Source organism: Piliocolobus tephrosceles, chromosome 9 (assembly GCF_002776525.5).
Source record: "Piliocolobus tephrosceles isolate RC106 chromosome 9, ASM277652v3, whole genome shotgun sequence".
Classification (NCBI taxonomy): domain Eukaryota; kingdom Metazoa; phylum Chordata; class Mammalia; order Primates; family Cercopithecidae; genus Piliocolobus; species Piliocolobus tephrosceles.
In genome coordinates this window covers 56,128,849-56,146,412 of record NC_045442.1, presented here as the reverse complement: position 1 = coordinate 56,146,412, position 17,564 = coordinate 56,128,849, and the positions used below count along the sequence as shown (strand labels likewise).

General features: G+C 38.4%; 1 protein-coding gene across 2 annotated transcripts in view; it reads left to right on the top strand.

The window, feature by feature from the left end:
* The window catches only part of ANK3 (ankyrin 3), a 713,837-nt gene that overhangs the window by 593,877 nt on the left and 102,396 nt on the right, over positions 1 to 17,564 (top strand). For both annotated transcript variants that reach the window (XM_026454835.2, XM_023185582.3), the window contains 2 exons: positions 8,375 to 8,498; positions 13,117 to 13,219. In XM_026454835.2, coding sequence (XP_026310620.1) covers positions 8,375 to 8,498; positions 13,117 to 13,219 — 227 coding nt within the window. The remainder of the gene's footprint in view (positions 1 to 8,374; positions 8,499 to 13,116; positions 13,220 to 17,564) is intronic.

The window sequence follows — 17,564 nt, the reverse complement described above, 5'->3', positions numbered from 1 at the left end:
ATGGCACAATTCCATCCTCCAAACACCACCTCCTGATTTTTGTCGCTCCTCAGAATATTCACAGGAAACCTTACCTAACACAAGCTCTTGCTCCAAACTGAAAAACGAAAGGAGAAATACATGCAGATCTGGCATCTAACTAACGTTCCCATCAACTATTCTGTAACACGGGCTAGAATTAGACTTTTAGAATCCAAGTTTGAGGGATCAGGATCCTAATCCTACCATAATTTCTTTTTCTTACTCCTGCTTCCTTGTTCTTTTGAGAATGAAAATATCAGATCAAGGGAAAAGTAATGTGAGCAAATACAGTCACTGGGATTCTCTAGGCTGAGAATGTGTTGTATAAACGTTGAATGAGATATAAATCTTTGATGGGCGCAGTGGCTCACGTCTATAATCCCAGCACTTTGGGAGGCTGAATCATCTGAGGTCAGGAGTCCAACACCAGCCTGGTCGATATGGTGAAACCCTGTCTCTACTAAAAATACAAAAATCAGATGGGCGTGGTGGCGGGTGCCTGTAATCCCAGCTACTCGGGAGGCTGAGGCAGGAGAATTGCTTGAACCCAGGAGGCAGAGGTTGTAATGAGTCGAGATTGTGCTACTGTTTTTGCCTGCGTAATAGAGTGAGACTGTGTCTCAAAAAAAAAAAAAAAAATTAAAAAAGGGAGCAACAGATACCAGGGCCTGCTTGGAGGTGGAGGGTGGGAGAAAAGCGAGGATCGAAAAACTACCTATTGGGTACTATGCTCATTATGTGGATGAGACATAATCTGTACACCAAACCCCATGTGACATACAGATTTCCCATGTAACAAACCTGCATACGTACCCCTGAAACTACTAGAAGTACCACATTAATAGTGTGCATCTCCTTCTTCCTGCCTGTTACTTCACTTTTTCTGTTCCATCTCTTAAAGCGGCATGTAAGGTAGAATATCAGAGTATTGAGTGTTCCCTCTGCTTAACTGCTGGATATCCACTGGTAAACATACACATACACATCTTTGTATCTACATGGCAGACTTATGTAAGTCTGGATACTATTTCTGGTGGATGGAACATAGAGCTTATATGACTTATCTGCAGTCCCTATATTTTGTTTTGTTTTATTTTGTTAATTGTATTCATTTTTTGAATAGGTAATAGATGCACATGGTACAAAATTCCCAAGGTACAAGAGTTTACGGTGAAAAGTAAGTCTCCCTCCTCTTTGCCCCAGTAAATATAGTTCCCATCTTGAAAGGCAATCACTGCTTTTTCATTCATTCCACATTTATTGAGCACCTGCTATGTGCCAGGTTCTGTTCTGGGTGATGATATGAAGCAAAACAGGCAAAGCCCCCTACCCTCAAGGAGCTTACATTTTGATTACAAATTTCTTGTAATATTCATTCAATAATATCTTAAGTTTTTTATGGCCAGCCCACTGTGGTAGTTAAAAGAAGGGCTCTAGAGTGATAGCAACTGATTTTGAATCCCATTTTCTCTATGTTCTAAGTCATCTTGGAGTATTTATTCCACCACTCTAAACTGTGTTTTATTTTGAAATGGAAATAATAATTCTGTTTTATAAGATTGTGAGAATTAAATGAAATAACACATATAAAACACCAAAACACAGTGCCTAAAACATAGTAAATGCTCAATAAATATTAGTGTTAATTATAATTGATCTGATTCTACTGTTCTGTAATGCTGACTAGAAATAAAGGATTTATTTTTCTAATAGTTTTCATTTCCTCTCTTTGCTGTATGATCAAAGAAAATCACTTTTTAAAGGATAAGAAACAGTAAATTTAAGTCAAGTTTGATCATTAACCTCTTGTGTATTAGACTATTTGCTGAGTTCTATTAAGAAATCAACTCCCAGTAAATCAGTAGAGTATAGAGACACTGTTTCTCTTTATTCCTTCTAATCTTTTTTAATCCCGTGTAATTTGGAGGGTTGTACTATTTGGTCTGTACTATTAACTATTAATTTAAACTTTACAATGGGAGATTCTATATTTTACAGCAGAAGTAAACACTTCTGACCAAAGTTTCTAACAATACAATTTAGTATCCTTATCTTAAGGAACTTTATGACTCAAGTCTCCAGCCAGATGGGAAAACAACTTTCAGTCCATGGAAAAGTGACAGAAGTTTTCTTTGGTGATGGTCTTAAGGTCTTTAAGATGGAAAGAGGTTAGAAGAAAAGTAGATCGCATGGGGAAAGAAAAGGAGAGAAAAGAACTTCTAGGATAAGAAAACACTTTTAAATATTAGGCCAATAACTATTTCCTTTATTCGACATGAAAAAGGATCACTGAGGGCATAATGAAAGACTGCAAGGATGTTGGGTTGGGTATATTACACAATATCCTGGACCACTGACTTGGAGTCTAAAAAAGGAATGGGGGTACACCTGTTTAGCCCACCACAGTCCAGTATACTCTCTTTCTGTCCTTTGTTCATGTTTCTATTTTGTATTGTTTTCCTGGCAGACGAAGTTGATGGATCTTTGAATGGTTGATTATGGTGTAGGCCATCTCTTCTTTCAGCCTAGTCACGATATAGGGAGGACTAGGAAGAGGAGGTTGCTGGGTAGTTGAAGTAAAATGCCTCTGAACCATTTTTATTAATTGGTTAGTGGTGGGATCAGGTAGATTTGGGGAGTTTTGTATTCTTTTTAAATATTTTCTAGGCTCTGATAATTTATTGACAGAAGTACATTAACAATAAGAACATCAGTGCTCAAGATAAAAGTTTCAGGCCGGGCGCGGTGGCTCACGCCTGTAATCCCAGCACTTTGGGAGGCCGAGGCGGGTGGATCACGAGGTCAGGAGATCGAGACCATCCTGGCTGACACAGTGAAACTCCGTCTCTACTAAAAATACAAAAAAAAAAAAAAAATTAGCCAGGCATTGTGGCGGGCACCTGTAGTCCCAGCTACTCGGGAGGCTGAGGCAGGAGAATGCCATGAACCCAGGAGGCAGAGCTTGCAGTGAGCCGAGATCGCGCCACTGCACTCCAGCCTGGGCGACAGAGGGAGACTCCGTCTCAAAAAAATAAATAAATAAAAATAAATAAATAAATATTTCAAAATGCATCAAGTCAATACTAAGTAAGTGAGGCCTTCTCTAATGGCATTTGCCACTGTGCTCCTGGGCTTTATGTATACACATCATTTATTGCACTACAGAGCTAACTCTAATTTATTAGTGATACATTAGGCAACCAGAGTGCGACCCCTTTGGCTTACCTTTGGACCTTGTCATTTCTCATTTTTGTTTTGGTTACCTATTACAAAATAACAGCCCCCCCCCCCCCCCCACCAAATTCAGTGGTTTAAGGTCTTATTATCTCCCTCAGTTCTGTGAGTTAACCGGGGCTCAGCTGAGTCTTGGGATCTTTTAAGAGATTGCAGTCAGATAGCAGCTGAGGTGGAGGAATGTGACCAGATGTCCAAGATGGTGTCTTCATTCAAAGGTCTGACACCTCAGCTAGGATGGCAGCAACAGCAGAGCATTGGCTGGGCATTTCTCTCTCTCTCTCTCTCTCTCTCTCTCTGGTTCTAAGCAGCCTCTCCATAGGCTACCTTGAGCTTCTTTATAACATGGTGCTATCATCATAGTCAGATTTCTTACACTGGGACTGGCTTCCCCCAAACCGCTATTTCAAGAGACTTGAGGAGTCTGCAAGGTTTCTTTGAACACAGACTCGTTCATTCAAAATCACTTTGCCAAGTTTTACTGTTCAAAATTTCAGCCAACCCAGATTCAAGTAGGGATACTACACAAGGGCATGAATGGAAGGAAACGTAGTTCATTGGAGGTAGGGGTGAGGAGGGCATTTTAAAGATGAGCTACCAAAATCCTCTTTGCCTAAAAATAGTCAAATTCCTCTATAACACAACTGTTATTTCACTGCACCAAATACCTCTAGAAAACATAAACCTAAGTGAAAATATTTGACTCTTGGTTACATTTTCAAGCTAAATATATCTGATATAAAAATGCATGTCATCTTTTAATAAAATTACCTTAGTTGGCTTATACACACCTGTTAGAAGCTGCCAGTAGCCAAAATGTGTTTGGATTATATAGTGGATTAGAGAAAGTTAACAAATCACACAATAAAATTCATCTCATTCCTTTCTAATCTTTGGTACAGCAGTGTGTTGTACTATATGGTAATGATAGAATGTTTTGTTTATTGAAAGGAGTGTGAATGAACTTTGCTGTTGTTATTGTTCATTTATTCATTCCATCAACAAATTTTGTGATTACCTAACACAGTGCCTTGCTTATTATAAGTAATGGAGAACAGGGACACTTTGGTGCTGTCATTGGATTTTGTCTTTACCAGTATAAATAGTAGCAATTTAAATGCTATTTGAGTTCATGCATTCAGATATTTGGGCACTGGAAAATGCTATGCCACAGAATAATAGTAACCGTGCTGATTAAGCCCTTACTCTGTGCATTATTTCATTTGAATCTCCCCAGGAGGCCTGAGGGTAGAGGCAGACTTATTACCCCCAGTTTTATAGAGGTTGGAACTATGACTCAGAGCAGTTAAATGGTATTTCAAAGGTCACCCAATCAATACATGGTATAGCCTGAATTTGAACCTAGAGCACCTACTGTGCAAAACAGCATTAAAAGAATACCGTTGCTTTTATTTCTAAATTCTATGTCTTTTAAGAAATGTTCTCACCATTCTAAAATGCTAAGTGAATAATTACTTAATGTTATAAGGCTATTTTATTTTCATTAATCTTTGGCTAAATGTGTTGACAACTCCCACCCCTACCCCAGACTTCTTTTGGTTTCACAGTGACCATTTCTGAAGTCTAAGAAGTGTGGCTAAAGAATAATGGAAACTTACTTTCCTTGAAATTTTACTGTATACCAGTCATTTAGCATAATATTTGAAAAGAGTGCTAAGTTGCCATGACATGTAGATTTAAAAGATAAAAATAAAAATATATTTATTATCAGTCATGGATTCCAAGATTATTTATGAGAACTTCCAATATACCTGGCCCACGAAGAATATGGCTCCTAACTTAGAGGATCTCACCAGCCAATAGGAGAGACTAAGCAGCTGTGTTTACTGGCAATACATTCTGATGAGGGACACCTAATGGTGAGTAGAGGGCGCGAGGGCTTCTAGAAAGAGTCAAAGATTAGAGAAGTTCATCTGGAAAAAACAATAAAGGATCCATCAAGAGAATACACCTTAGTAAAGTCTCAAAGTCTAAAGAGTTTAAGGACTTCTAGGGACTGAAAAAATTCTGTATAACAGGAGGGAAGGTGGGTGTGGAAGAATAGCCAAGAAGGAAAAATAGCCAAGAAGTCAGTGGAAGGAACATTGCATCATAGGCCTTGCTGAGAAATTGGAATGAATGACAGTCTTTGAATAAGGCTTTGCTCAGTACTGTAGTTTGGATTCGAAATCCAGACTTAAAAAGCCGATGATCATTCAGACATTTCTCTTTAAACAAGACTTCCCCTTCTATTCTTTAGAGTTGGAAATTATTCTCTGCTTGGGAATAGTTTTCAATATGTTCCAGACATTATAAATGACTTCCCTTCTATTTCCATGTATTTACCATGTTGATTACAGTCAGGCTGATCGGAGTAAAGCACCAGGTGTCATAGCATCCTAATATTACATGAATCATGCATTTATCCATTCATTTATGCGTGTATCCAGGAAAAATAGATTTTTTTCTCCTACTTTATCAGTTCTACAGATTCAGATTCCTGTATATTTAGGTAACATTTCAAGGGGATAGATGTGCTCTTCTAAAGGAGTGCTTCCTTCAGCAAGACAATTTCTAAACTCTTTACTTTCCAGCCCAATTCTCTAGCTATTCTCAGGGGCGGTGGGGAAGCAAAAAAAAAAAAAAAGCAATTAAAATGGCCTCTCCAGCGTACCCAGATGGAAGATGGGGAAGTCCTCCTAGTTTTTTCCTCCACTGCCAACATAAACAGGGTGGAGCAGCTGAGAAGGCAGGCCACTAGTGGAGAGGGAAAGAAACAATGTAACAGCAAAGTGACAGAACTCAGCCCTGCCTCCTATCTGGGGCAACAGAGGCCTCTCCAGCCAACCCCAATTCTCCCTTTACTTTGCACTTCCACCAGGGACCTTTCGAAGGAGCACCAGTGAGTCCCTCCATATTAAACAGTTGAAAGAACTTGGGCCAAAAATAAAGCAGAACACCCATTTGCTTTTTCCAACTTGTCTCACTTCTGTTCCCTTCTTCAAACTCTTGATAAAAAGCAGCGGCAATTAGTGTATTGCAAAGTGCTTCTTGGAGAGTTGTGGGAATCACTGCTGCTTTCCTCAGCCCCGGTTTCACAACCTCAAATCAAGGGCAGGCCCTCCCTCTCTCTTTTTCCCCTCCTTCCACCTGACAGGGACCATAAATAACTGAGGCTCCCAGTGTTCCCAGCTGAGAACAAAGTTGAAAATTTGCCTGGAGCTCCGTGCCACTCCCCGCCTGGGCCACTGCTTTGTTTTCTTCTAATGTTTTTCCTCTACCTGGGTTGGCTGTTTCTTCATTCATATTTGAGAAGAGTCACCTCCTGATTAAATGTAGCACTTCGCTCTCTCTCCCTACATGAAGGCTGTCTCGGTTACCCGACTAGGCAACGCGCATTGGTATCAAATTACGGAAAGTCTACACCGAGCAGTCCTCATATTTACATACAAATAACTCAGGGGCTTGCATTTATGTCACCATTCTGTCCTGCTAGAGGCTTGCCAGAGGAGTTTTTAATCCAATCAGAAGGAGCTTTAAAAGGATGTCTGCGGAGTGGTCAAAAGGATCTTAATCTCAATTAAGTGGCTTTTTTTAAAAAAGATTTTTTGGGAGGCCTGAAATTTTGAAAATCTTCGAACCCTGAGTGGGGAAAGATGTGTAATTCCTCAATTGCCAGGAGGATATCAAGATGCTGAGAGGAATTCAGCGGTGGTGAAGAGAGTGGATACAAACCAGGGATTGGTTTGCTTGAGCTGGTTTGGAGGTTGATTCTAAATCACTGCTTAAGGAATTCCTGGAAACATCAGGAAAACATTTGATCATCCAAGCCTAGTGGAAATGGCTTTACCGCAGAGTAAGATCTTTGAGTTGTACTTGGTGTGTGCTGTTTTTGTTTGAGATGCAGTGAATGTGCAAATAGCCTAGCCGTAAATAGTTACTTAAAATAATCTCTTGGTCCTGGGTAGCAGCAGTAGAAAGTTGATCTGTTTAGTTTTTACATTTGCAAAAACAGTAGTTGACAGTGTATTTTTAGACTTGATTGGTAGTTTAAAAGCTGAGCTCTTGCGGTTTCCTGAGTTTAAATGAATGGAAATTGTAAACAGTACCTAATATAGGAATTGGAAAATGTATCTGGGGGAATGAATCACTTACCTTTGAGAACACACAACATGTACACTTTTGCAATCTCTTGGCCAGCGAAGCTTGTGTCCAGAAAGAGGGTAAGAGTTTGCCTGGGTGAGGAAGGAACTTTTCTGCAGCCGTGCTACCTTTTGAGAAGGATGGGAAATGTCCCAGAGGGCAAAAGACAATTGAAAAACCTGCCTTGTCACTCTTGGAATGTGGTTTTTCCATGTGAGGTCATGTTTTGCATACGTAGCTGGTAAAAGTATTTCACATAATTAACTCTTTGTCTTGATAATTAAAGAGCAATTTATATAGTCCTTTCAAAGTGCTAAAGCACCAATATTATCTCTGGAGAAGGCTGCTTTGCTTTCCATGTGGATTTCAAGCATTGGGACAGTTGGGCTGTTGTTAATTTGATAGGTTTAGAAACATTTCAAAATTGACGTGTTCCAAGACTCTCCAACCGAGCAAGTTATGGTTCACGTAACTTGCTAGTTTCTTACATAAGCCCCAAACTGAAATCCTGTGTGTGAGAAAACCGGTTGTTTTTTTTTTAAATGTCTGTTTCCTTCCCACATATAATTTCAAGAACAGTAATGAAGAGGTGGTTCTTATTTTGTAATCCATGTCCATTCAAACAAGCTGCCCTCATCATGGGTGAGGTGAGGTGAGGAGAACTCTGACATAAAACATCTACCTGTCTAGTCAGCTGAGGCTTACCGGGACGCAAAGGGATAGGGATAATGTTTTAAGATTCGTACTTAATACCAGGAATTGTTTCCGCTACTTAAATTCACTCTTGAAATTGTGTACTAACCTTTACCTATACCTTTTCCTTCTAAACGGGAGTTACAAAAAATTATCCAGGGGAAAGGGGAAGGTGAATATGAGATAATGGGGGATTTGCTGATAATCAAAGGAGTGATTTTCTCCACAGCTGACACATTCAAAAGGGAAGCTTTTGATGTGGGCTTGCTCTCTACATCTGCAGGTGAAGATGCAATGACGGGGGACACAGACAAATATCTTGGGCCACAGGACCTTAAGGAACTGGGTGATGATTCCCTGCCTGCAGAGGGTTACATGGGCTTTAGTCTCGGAGCGCGTTCTGCCAGGTACTTCATTGTTGCTGTCTTTCATAGTTAATTTAAAACAACCATGATTTGCCATAAATCAAAATCATGTTCATTTTTCACATTATCCCAATTAATCACATATTATCAAATGTGTTCTTTGGATGAAGATGTGAATTTAGCGAAATGTTCTCGACGCAAATACACATGCTCTGCTGTTTCCTTTTGTGGTTTGTAGTTGTTAATTTCATGTGATTGACCATGTTAATTGTGTGTTCTTTTTTTCCCACTTTGCAGTCATGCTTCCAGCACAGTAGCAAAAGAGCTCACTGACAAAACTGGGAGAACCAATCTGAGTCACATATTTCAAAATTAAGTTTTGTTCCATATTGAAAGAAAATATTATTTGCTAATAAGTAAGAAATACGTGTGTAGATTGTTCACTATTCTCTCTGTTATTGAAATAATAATTCAAGATTAAAAGAGAGCATTTTTGAAAAAAAAATTATGTTGTTTATTAAAGTTGTCCACCAAGTGTTTGAGTATCTCTTCTAAAACTGTTCCATTATTTTGTTTACAAGGGATATGTTAGAAGTATAACAGTGATTTACCAAAAGTCACAGACAGGAATGGTGACAAATTCAGTTCTTACAACTGAAGGGGAAAACCTTGACTCAGACTTTTCTTACACTGTTGAAAGAAACAGAACCTTGTGCAGACTTTGGAGACTTCTTTGCCCTAGTGTGGATTAACAGAGTGTTTGCTGACAGTGAAGTTATTTTAAAGCTAATAATTAAACCTTCTAAGCCAGAGCCCTGAGGACATTTTCCTATAGTTTAAGGATCTGTTGTAAAAAGTTTCATTGTCTAATAGTAAATGGCACTTCCCACAAAGTAAACCCTGGAGTTTATTCTCATTGTAGTTGGTGTGGCCAGTATGGATATTGAATTGATTTTTCTTCTAGTCTTTTTTTAGTAGGAATTTGAAACTCAGTAGAACTTTTGCCTTATAAATACATGTATAAAAGGCCTTAAAGTCTTATTGTAGCAGGTGTCATTAACAGAAAGAGGAAAAATAACTTTAAAAAAATATGCAATATTTTAAGCGGTCAAAGATAGCAACAAGTTAAAATGGAAAATATGTAGAACCTTTAAGGTTCTTGAGATCCTTTAGATCTTGTTTAAATCTTAGAGATTTATAGCTTTTGAAATCCAACAACTAGCTTGCCTTCTCTTCTGATAATATATGACACATTTTGTGATCAATCATTTTTATGTAGAAAACTATAGTAGCTGACCTCCAGTGACATAGGAAACCAGAATATCACACTGTAATTTTTTTCTTAATATAATTCCAAGGCTTTCATACTTCTAATTTTGATTGCACTATTATTTGTTGCTATTATATGTAACTCATTTTTTTTTTTACTTTGATGACTCATGTTATGCTCAGAGGCAAACATTTTTAAAACTCTATAAAGCCAATATTTTTAAGCACATTGTTAGAGTTTTATCAAGTAAAATATATTCTGAGTGTAACATTTTAAAAGGAATACATTAAATGTGTAACTCATTCAACCATAACATTTTTTTTCTTTTTTCTTTGTCTGATTTTTTGCTTTCTATTCTGTTTTTTTTTTTTTTTTTTTCCTAAAATTACTTTAAAATAGTCCCAAGATAAGGTAAGAAGACATGGCACTTTTATAGTGTTTCTCTTCCCTTTCCTGGCTCATGCTCTCATTTTTATTTTCTTTAGCATTGTAATGTGATGTGCTGTGATGTGCTGCGATGTGCTTTCTTTTTTTCTGCTCAGCTTTAGAAAAATCAGTGAAAATTTTGTGATTTTAAGAAAACTAGAAAGTACATAATAAATATTACTTACACAAAATTGATCAAATACTTAAGGAATTTCTTTCCCTTAACAAGTTTTGTATAGTGCATGAAGTAATTAAAGAAATTTCACAGGGTTTGAAGAAAAAGTCCTGATGTGAAGGGCTGTTTGTTTGCTGGTTGCTGTTTTATTTGAGTTGTGCTAGGTAAATTAGTATAAATTTAGAATTCTGGGGCATGTTTTTCTAACACTTCCTATATTTAACACTTAGGGTGTACTGATGGCTACAAATAAAATAGTAGGCCTTAGTTAAAAACAATTTAATGCTTTCTAGATCCCCATACAAATGATCTTTAATTTTAGGCTAAAAGTACTTCGAAGTATTCAGGATTCAGAATAAAGCTTGATGGGTTTAATTGACTCCATATGTCTAATTTAAATTGGTCTGGAATGATCAGAAGTAGGAACTTTAGACATTATGTAAAATGGAGACATGTTTAGGCCTTTCTGTTGATAGCTCCCAATTCTGGGCTCTGTTCTGCAGTTGGCACTCAGAGAGAAATTAAAAGAAGGAGGAGATGTTTAAAAAGTATCAACAAATTTTAGATACATTTAGAAATAGAAATTAAAATGAATAGGTGATTATTTTTTAAAACTTTTAAGTGTTTGTCCACGTAGAAAACTGTTTCATATACCACCAGTGTTAACATATCATGCCATGGGGACCGTAATTTGAAGAAATGAATGTCTAATGCAGACAGTGGCCAGCGACTCTCAAATCACACCACTGGAACAAAATTTAACATAACAATGTTATGAGTACTTAGAAGCTGCACTAATAGTGTAGCCACTAGCCACCTATAGTTACTTAAATTAAAATTAGTTAAATTCCGTTGTTCATTCACACCAGCCACATTTCAAGTGCTCAGTAGCCAGTGTTGTTGAACAGCTCAGATTTAGCACATCCCCTTCATAGGAGAAAGTTCTGTCGGACAGTGTTGAGTTAGAGAATTCCTGCTCTTCGGAAGCTTCTACTGTATTTGAGGGAAGGTAAGAGACTAGAAACAAGAATGACAGAAAGAAGGGCTTGTCATTGAAACTGGGAAAAAAACAAAGAGTAATGGGTCCCATGATTGGGCATGGAGAGCCTGACTGTGCAAGTGGCCAGAGTCATGTGGCTTGCTAGATAAGTTCCTCTGTGCAGGAATGATGCTTATAATGGTCTTTTAGTAAGTTTTGCTGAATACACCAAATAATGACTCTGTAGAATGATGGTTGTTTGGGGATAAGAGAGGTCCATTTGAGATTCTGATAAAAGTGAAGGCTCCCAATCCTAGAAGAATGTACGTACCTATCTTTGTAGACACTTAGAATGAAGCCTCTAATATCAGGAGGCTCTGTACCTTGATAAAAGGATACCCACTTTCTGGTTTTCTTTAGTATAGCAGGCAGTGGGGAAAAGAAATTGTTTTATGCAAAGAATCATTTATTTACCTCTGATGTATATCGTCTTTGTTCATTTCCCCATCAGGCACACAAAAGGCAAGGCCAAAGCCAAAGTCTGACTGGTTCCACTGGTAAAGATACAAGAAGCCACTTTTAGATCCAGATGGTTTTTTAATTATATAGGCAGTGAAAGGAAGAAGTGAAAGGTGCTGGCTTCTCATGATCCTTGTCCCCTACACCTAAAAGGACACCAAAACAAAAGGGGCTAGATGTCTACAATGCTAGTTGTGGGATTCCCCATTGCTGAGGAGCCAATTCTAGACTTCAGCTAAATAGTTTTATATTCTGCAGCTCTATTCCAAGGAGAGCAGAGTAGGAATCCTCATACATCATTAGAAAGAGGAAGTGATGAAAGCTATCTCATGGCAGCCTCCCAGGTGAGACGGGGAGCTGAGTAGCAGATGGTCTCGTGGAAGTTCCTCACCAACCTCCATCCTCTGAGTTCGTGGAAGATCACAGGGTGTTCTGTGAAGGCTCAGATTAGCTTCAATTCTGGTCTTTGCCTGTATGACTTATGTGAATACATGCAAGGTCATGAGAGTGACATGGCAGAACTGTTCTCCCAAGGGCCCTGACTCTATTGGGTTTTAGTTTAGAGGTCACTGTGATGATGGCATATCAGGGCATCAGGGTACCTGCATCTGAGAAGTTCAAGGGCCATATGGAGGATTTACAGAGGCTGGAAAGAACAGTTGAAGGAGCAAGAAAGACAACAGTAGAGCAAAGAAAGAATATTTGCAGTGAAGAACAAATAACCATGCAGGGAACATGAATGTTTCCTGAAAGCCAGGAAGATGGCAAAGAGGATCGTGCAAAGTGTATTCATAACACTACTTCCTTCTCAATGTTTTCTATGAGTAGCAACAACAAACCAGAGTTCTCAGTAAGTCCCAAAGACTTATAAACAGACCCATTTAAAGTAGACATAATTCTAATCAGTAGCACATGTCAAGTAGACATAGACCAGAAAGAGGAGACATTCTAACATAAGATCTTGTCCTAGAAAAATCTACCAACTGTCTAGAATCATCTGGTTCTTCTCAATTGTCATGTCGGTTCAACTTCATAGTGAAACATCCGAAGTTCTCATACATTTCATATTCTCAAAATTGGCCTAATTTTAAACAAAATCTAATCATAACGTCTATACTGAAGACATTTTCTCAAATATAAGGGATTTTACTTTTCACTATGTCCTTTCAAGAGCAACTTTTGTTGATATTTTTAGCCATCTTGCCTGTTCTTAAAGTTGCATGCATTAATTTTTTTTTATTCATCTCATCATCATCTACCACTGTTGAATGGTTAACTGTAAATACAACAGCCTCCGCTCCTTCAGTTCGGATAGGTCTTACACCTTGAACAGAAGCTCCTATGCACGGGACAGCATGATGATTGAAGAACTCCTTGTGCCATCCAAAGAGCAGGTATGCATTCTTTTCAAAATAGCCTTTGACTATTAAACTTACATTTGTATGATTTAACCAAGCTCTTTGTCTTGTGACAAAAAATATATTTCTGCATGTTTGATTTTGCATTTGTAAATCTTCTGATACTAGCCAGTTTAAAAAAAAAAATAAGTTGTACTATAAGCAGAAATATTCCTGTCTTCTGCAGGTGAGGAAGATACGAATATCAGAGAGGAACTCAGAAAGTCCTAGACAATGTGTAGTTACCTTTCTCTTCTCTAGGTCAAATCTATTTCAATTTTTTAAAAGGAGAGTTAATAATCATTGGTAGCTGAAGTTGCTGGTATTAACCCCATGAATGTTTTTGTCTGTTTGTTTTTGGAGACAGAGTCTCTGTCACCCAGGCTGGAGTGCAGTGCCGTGATCTCAGCTCACTGAAGTCTCTACCTCCTGGGTTCAAGTGATTCTCATGCCTCAGCCTCCTAAGTAGCTGTGACTACAGGCCCGCCACCACACCCAGCTAATTTTTGTATTTTTAGTAGAGACAGGGTTTCACCATGTTGGCCAGGCTGGTCTAAAACTCCTGACCTTAAGTGATACACCCGCCTCGGCCTCCAAAATTGCTGGGATTACAGGTGTGAACCACCGCATCCAGCCTGAATTTTGCTAAACAAACTGTGTATCTATGTTGGAATTTGTTAGAATTGTTTTTAATAAGTAAAGATGAGACTGGTCATTTTTTGTTCCCTTAGCTTCAAATTTGCCTTTGATGGTGTCTGAAGATGTGATAGTATTTTGCTTTCTACCAGAATCTCTGCTATATGCATTTGGTGTTTGTGTAATTTTTTTCTTCCAATAATTGTGGTTGAATTGATAGTAGGTTACTATAAGAAGTTCCAGTAACACAGCTTTCCTGCATGTGGGCTCAGGATGGTCCTGGAATAATTAATACACAGATAATCCCTGGCTTTAAGTATGCACAGTAGTGATTTAATGATAGATGAAACTGTCTGGACAATAAAACATTTAAAGGTGACGTATAATATTTAAACAATGTAAATAATTGGTGAAATCATGCTGGGCTTTTTGACTCACTGCACAATGAAGGTGAATTGGAGCAGATGAATAAGTGATAGTCACTTATCATAGCCAAGGTAGAGGTTAAGCAATAGGTAGACTTTTGGGACTCCCACTTGTCTGCAGATGCTGATGTCTAGACATACACCTGTGTGTTGTACTTCATAGGGACCTACAATAAATATTTTATTACTTTTTACTCTCTAGAACATTCTTAACAAGCAGGCTTTACGGAGGTGAATACAGTGGTTATTCAGTGTTTGGTCAGACAAAAAAAACTCTTTTAAAAATGATTATAGGCTGGGCATGATGAGTCACGCCTGTAATCCCTGCACTTTGGAAGGCCAAGGTGGGCAGATCACTTAAGGTCAGGAGTTCATAACCAGCCTGGCCAATGTGGTGAAACCCCGTCTCTACTAAAAATACAAAAATTAGCCAGGTGTGGTGGCGGGCACCTGTAGTCTCAGCTACTCGGGAGGCTGAGGCAGTAGAATTGCTTGAACCTGGGAGGCAGAGGTTGCAGTGAGCCAAGATCACACCACTGCGCTCCAGCCTGGGCAACAGAGCGAGACTCTGTCTCAAAAAAAAAAAAAAAAAAAAAAAATTACAGGTGCATGTATTAGTCTGTTCTCATGCTGCTAATAAAGACATACCAGAGACCAGGTAATTTATAAAGGAAAGAGGTTTCACTGACTCACAGTTTCACCTGGCTGGGGAGGCCTCACAATCATGGTGGAAGAGCAAGGGACATCTTACATGGTGGCAGGCAAGAAGAGAACTTGTGCAGGGTAACTCCCCCTTATAAAACTATCAGATCTTGTGAGACTTATTCAGTATCACAAGAACAGCATGGGAAAGACCTGCCCCTATGATTCAGTTACCTCCCGCCAGCTCCCTCCCACAACAGGTGAGAATTGTGGGAGCTACAATTCAAGATGAGATTTGGGTGGGGACACAGCCAAACCATTTCAGTGCAATAGCATGTCATGGGTTTTAAGTGGGTATTAGTACCCGAGAGAGCACTTGTCTCAAATAATGAAACTAAGCTCTTGGGTGTTGCCGGGAATTGGCTGAAATTTTCTGCTTGGTTGGCTATGGTCATTATCTTAGTCTGTAATCCTGCTCTGTTCATATTCCCAATTGAAATGAGATGGCAGTGGAGATATTGATAACACTTATAAGTATAAAAATGCCTGTTATTCTCTACACTCTAAGGAAACTTCACAAAACTTATAAAATCACAGATGAAAGGAGACTCCCCAGGTATCAATGACACTTTGCTCATGTAGAAAGCATGTGCCAGGGAATTTCTGATCAAACCTAATTGTGGCTTATATTTCTGCATATTAACTTGCCACGGTTCAAGGGCCTGAAATTGGAACCACCACCACCATCACCATGACCTTACCATCATCACTGTCACCTCCACCACCACTACTACCACCACTATTATCATCATAGTTATAGTTACTCTACCACCCAACTTCTGCACATCAATGTTGAAGTAAAATGCAAGTGTTTGTGGTGCTACAAAATGGCTTCTGAGGGTTCTCACACCATTGCCTATTAACCATTACCAAGACCTACTTACTGAGGTAGACTGGAGGGGCAGCATTTACTCAGAACTAAGGATTTGTGAACAGAAGTAGAAGACAAAGAGAATTTTTGAGATGAAACTGATGCTCTTATAGTCAGTTGTTGCTTCCAACTCAAAAATACTTCTGTGGACATCGTGAACACGTCTATAGACCCATCAGAGGAAAGAAGAGCATAGGACATCTGAAAATCTTTCAAAATAAACTTTAAGTTGATAGTGTAGAAACAGGAAGTTGCTGCCTTTAGTGAGCACAGAATACCCGCATAGGCATTCCCTGTGGAACCAGCATGTTTAATGAGCATATAACACTACGCAGAGCCACGCAAATCCAGGATAAATTGGCAGATTTTGGAGGGGGAAATGAAAGTCGTAAAGACATTTTAGGGACTGTTGGGGGCATTTGAAAATGTCTTGGAGATATCTGTGTGTGTAGGAAATCATTGATAATTTTCTTAGCAGTGATAATTTTAGCATTGGTAATTTTCTTAGCTTATCACTGCTACTTATTGAACCTTCTCAGAGAATATTGGGGTATGCATGCTGAAGTTTTCCAGAATTAAGCAATCATTAATTCAACTATTTATTTCCAAATAGTTCAGCCCAAAAAAAGCACATCTGGATATAGCAATGTTAATTGTTGAATCCAGGTAGAAGGTTAATTGTTGAATCTAGGTAGAAGGTACATGGGTATTTTTTATACAGTTTTTCAACTTTTTTATTTGTGTGAACAATTTCAAAATAGTAACTTGGAGGAAGGAGGAAAAATCCTGAAAGAGGTGCATTAACTTTTGAAGTCTCTAGTTTCAAGACTAAAAAAGTGAATGAACCTCTATTATTATAGATAAATAAAATTATAGCTATAGAGGAGGAGGAAAAGGCTAATTCCTCAAAGAAGCTGGCAGACAGAAGTGTCTAGATACACTATGCAAGACTAATGGGAAACATTTACTTCAGAAGTACATTTAAACACTTGAGGATTAAATGACAAAAAATTATTAGTTTCTGTTTTTCATTTCTCTAATTCTGTATTTATAATATTCAAAATATAGCTCTTCCACAGTAATAATTTTGTTGGAAAGCATGAAAGAAGTTTTCAGTATTTAGAATTCCCAAATCAATGACATATAGCTTGTTGTCAGATTTAAAACTACACTATCATTGCCCAGTTAAAGTTGCCTTGACAAGTAAAGGTGAAAAATGAATAAAAGTGAACTCTCACACACTTCTCTTTTTCAATGAGTAGATCTCACTCATACAAAGTACAATTGCCTCTTTATTAGCCTGCTGATTAATCAGTTTGCATATTAACCACAGTTAAAGTGCAGTTGAGACCCAGGGTGATTAGTGTAGGCCTGCCACCTCTCCTTCTGGGGACCTGTGCTGGCTGAAGGCACATGTGGAGGCCAGAGCTGGGGGAGGGGAGTGGGATAGGTGGAGCCATCCCCACCCCGTGTTGAGCCTGAGTATTGATTAGTCCATAACCCACTTAATTCCCTCCTGGATAGTTGAGAGTAGACTCTTTTGTTACAGGTTATTGTGAACTTCCTATTCTTTTACCTTCCCTTTACTTCAGAAGTGCATTTAAACATTTTCTATTAGAATTAAGTGACAAAAAATCATTAGTTTATGTCTTTCATTCCTCTAACTCTGTATTTATAAATTTCAAAATGTAGCCTTTCCACAGCAATA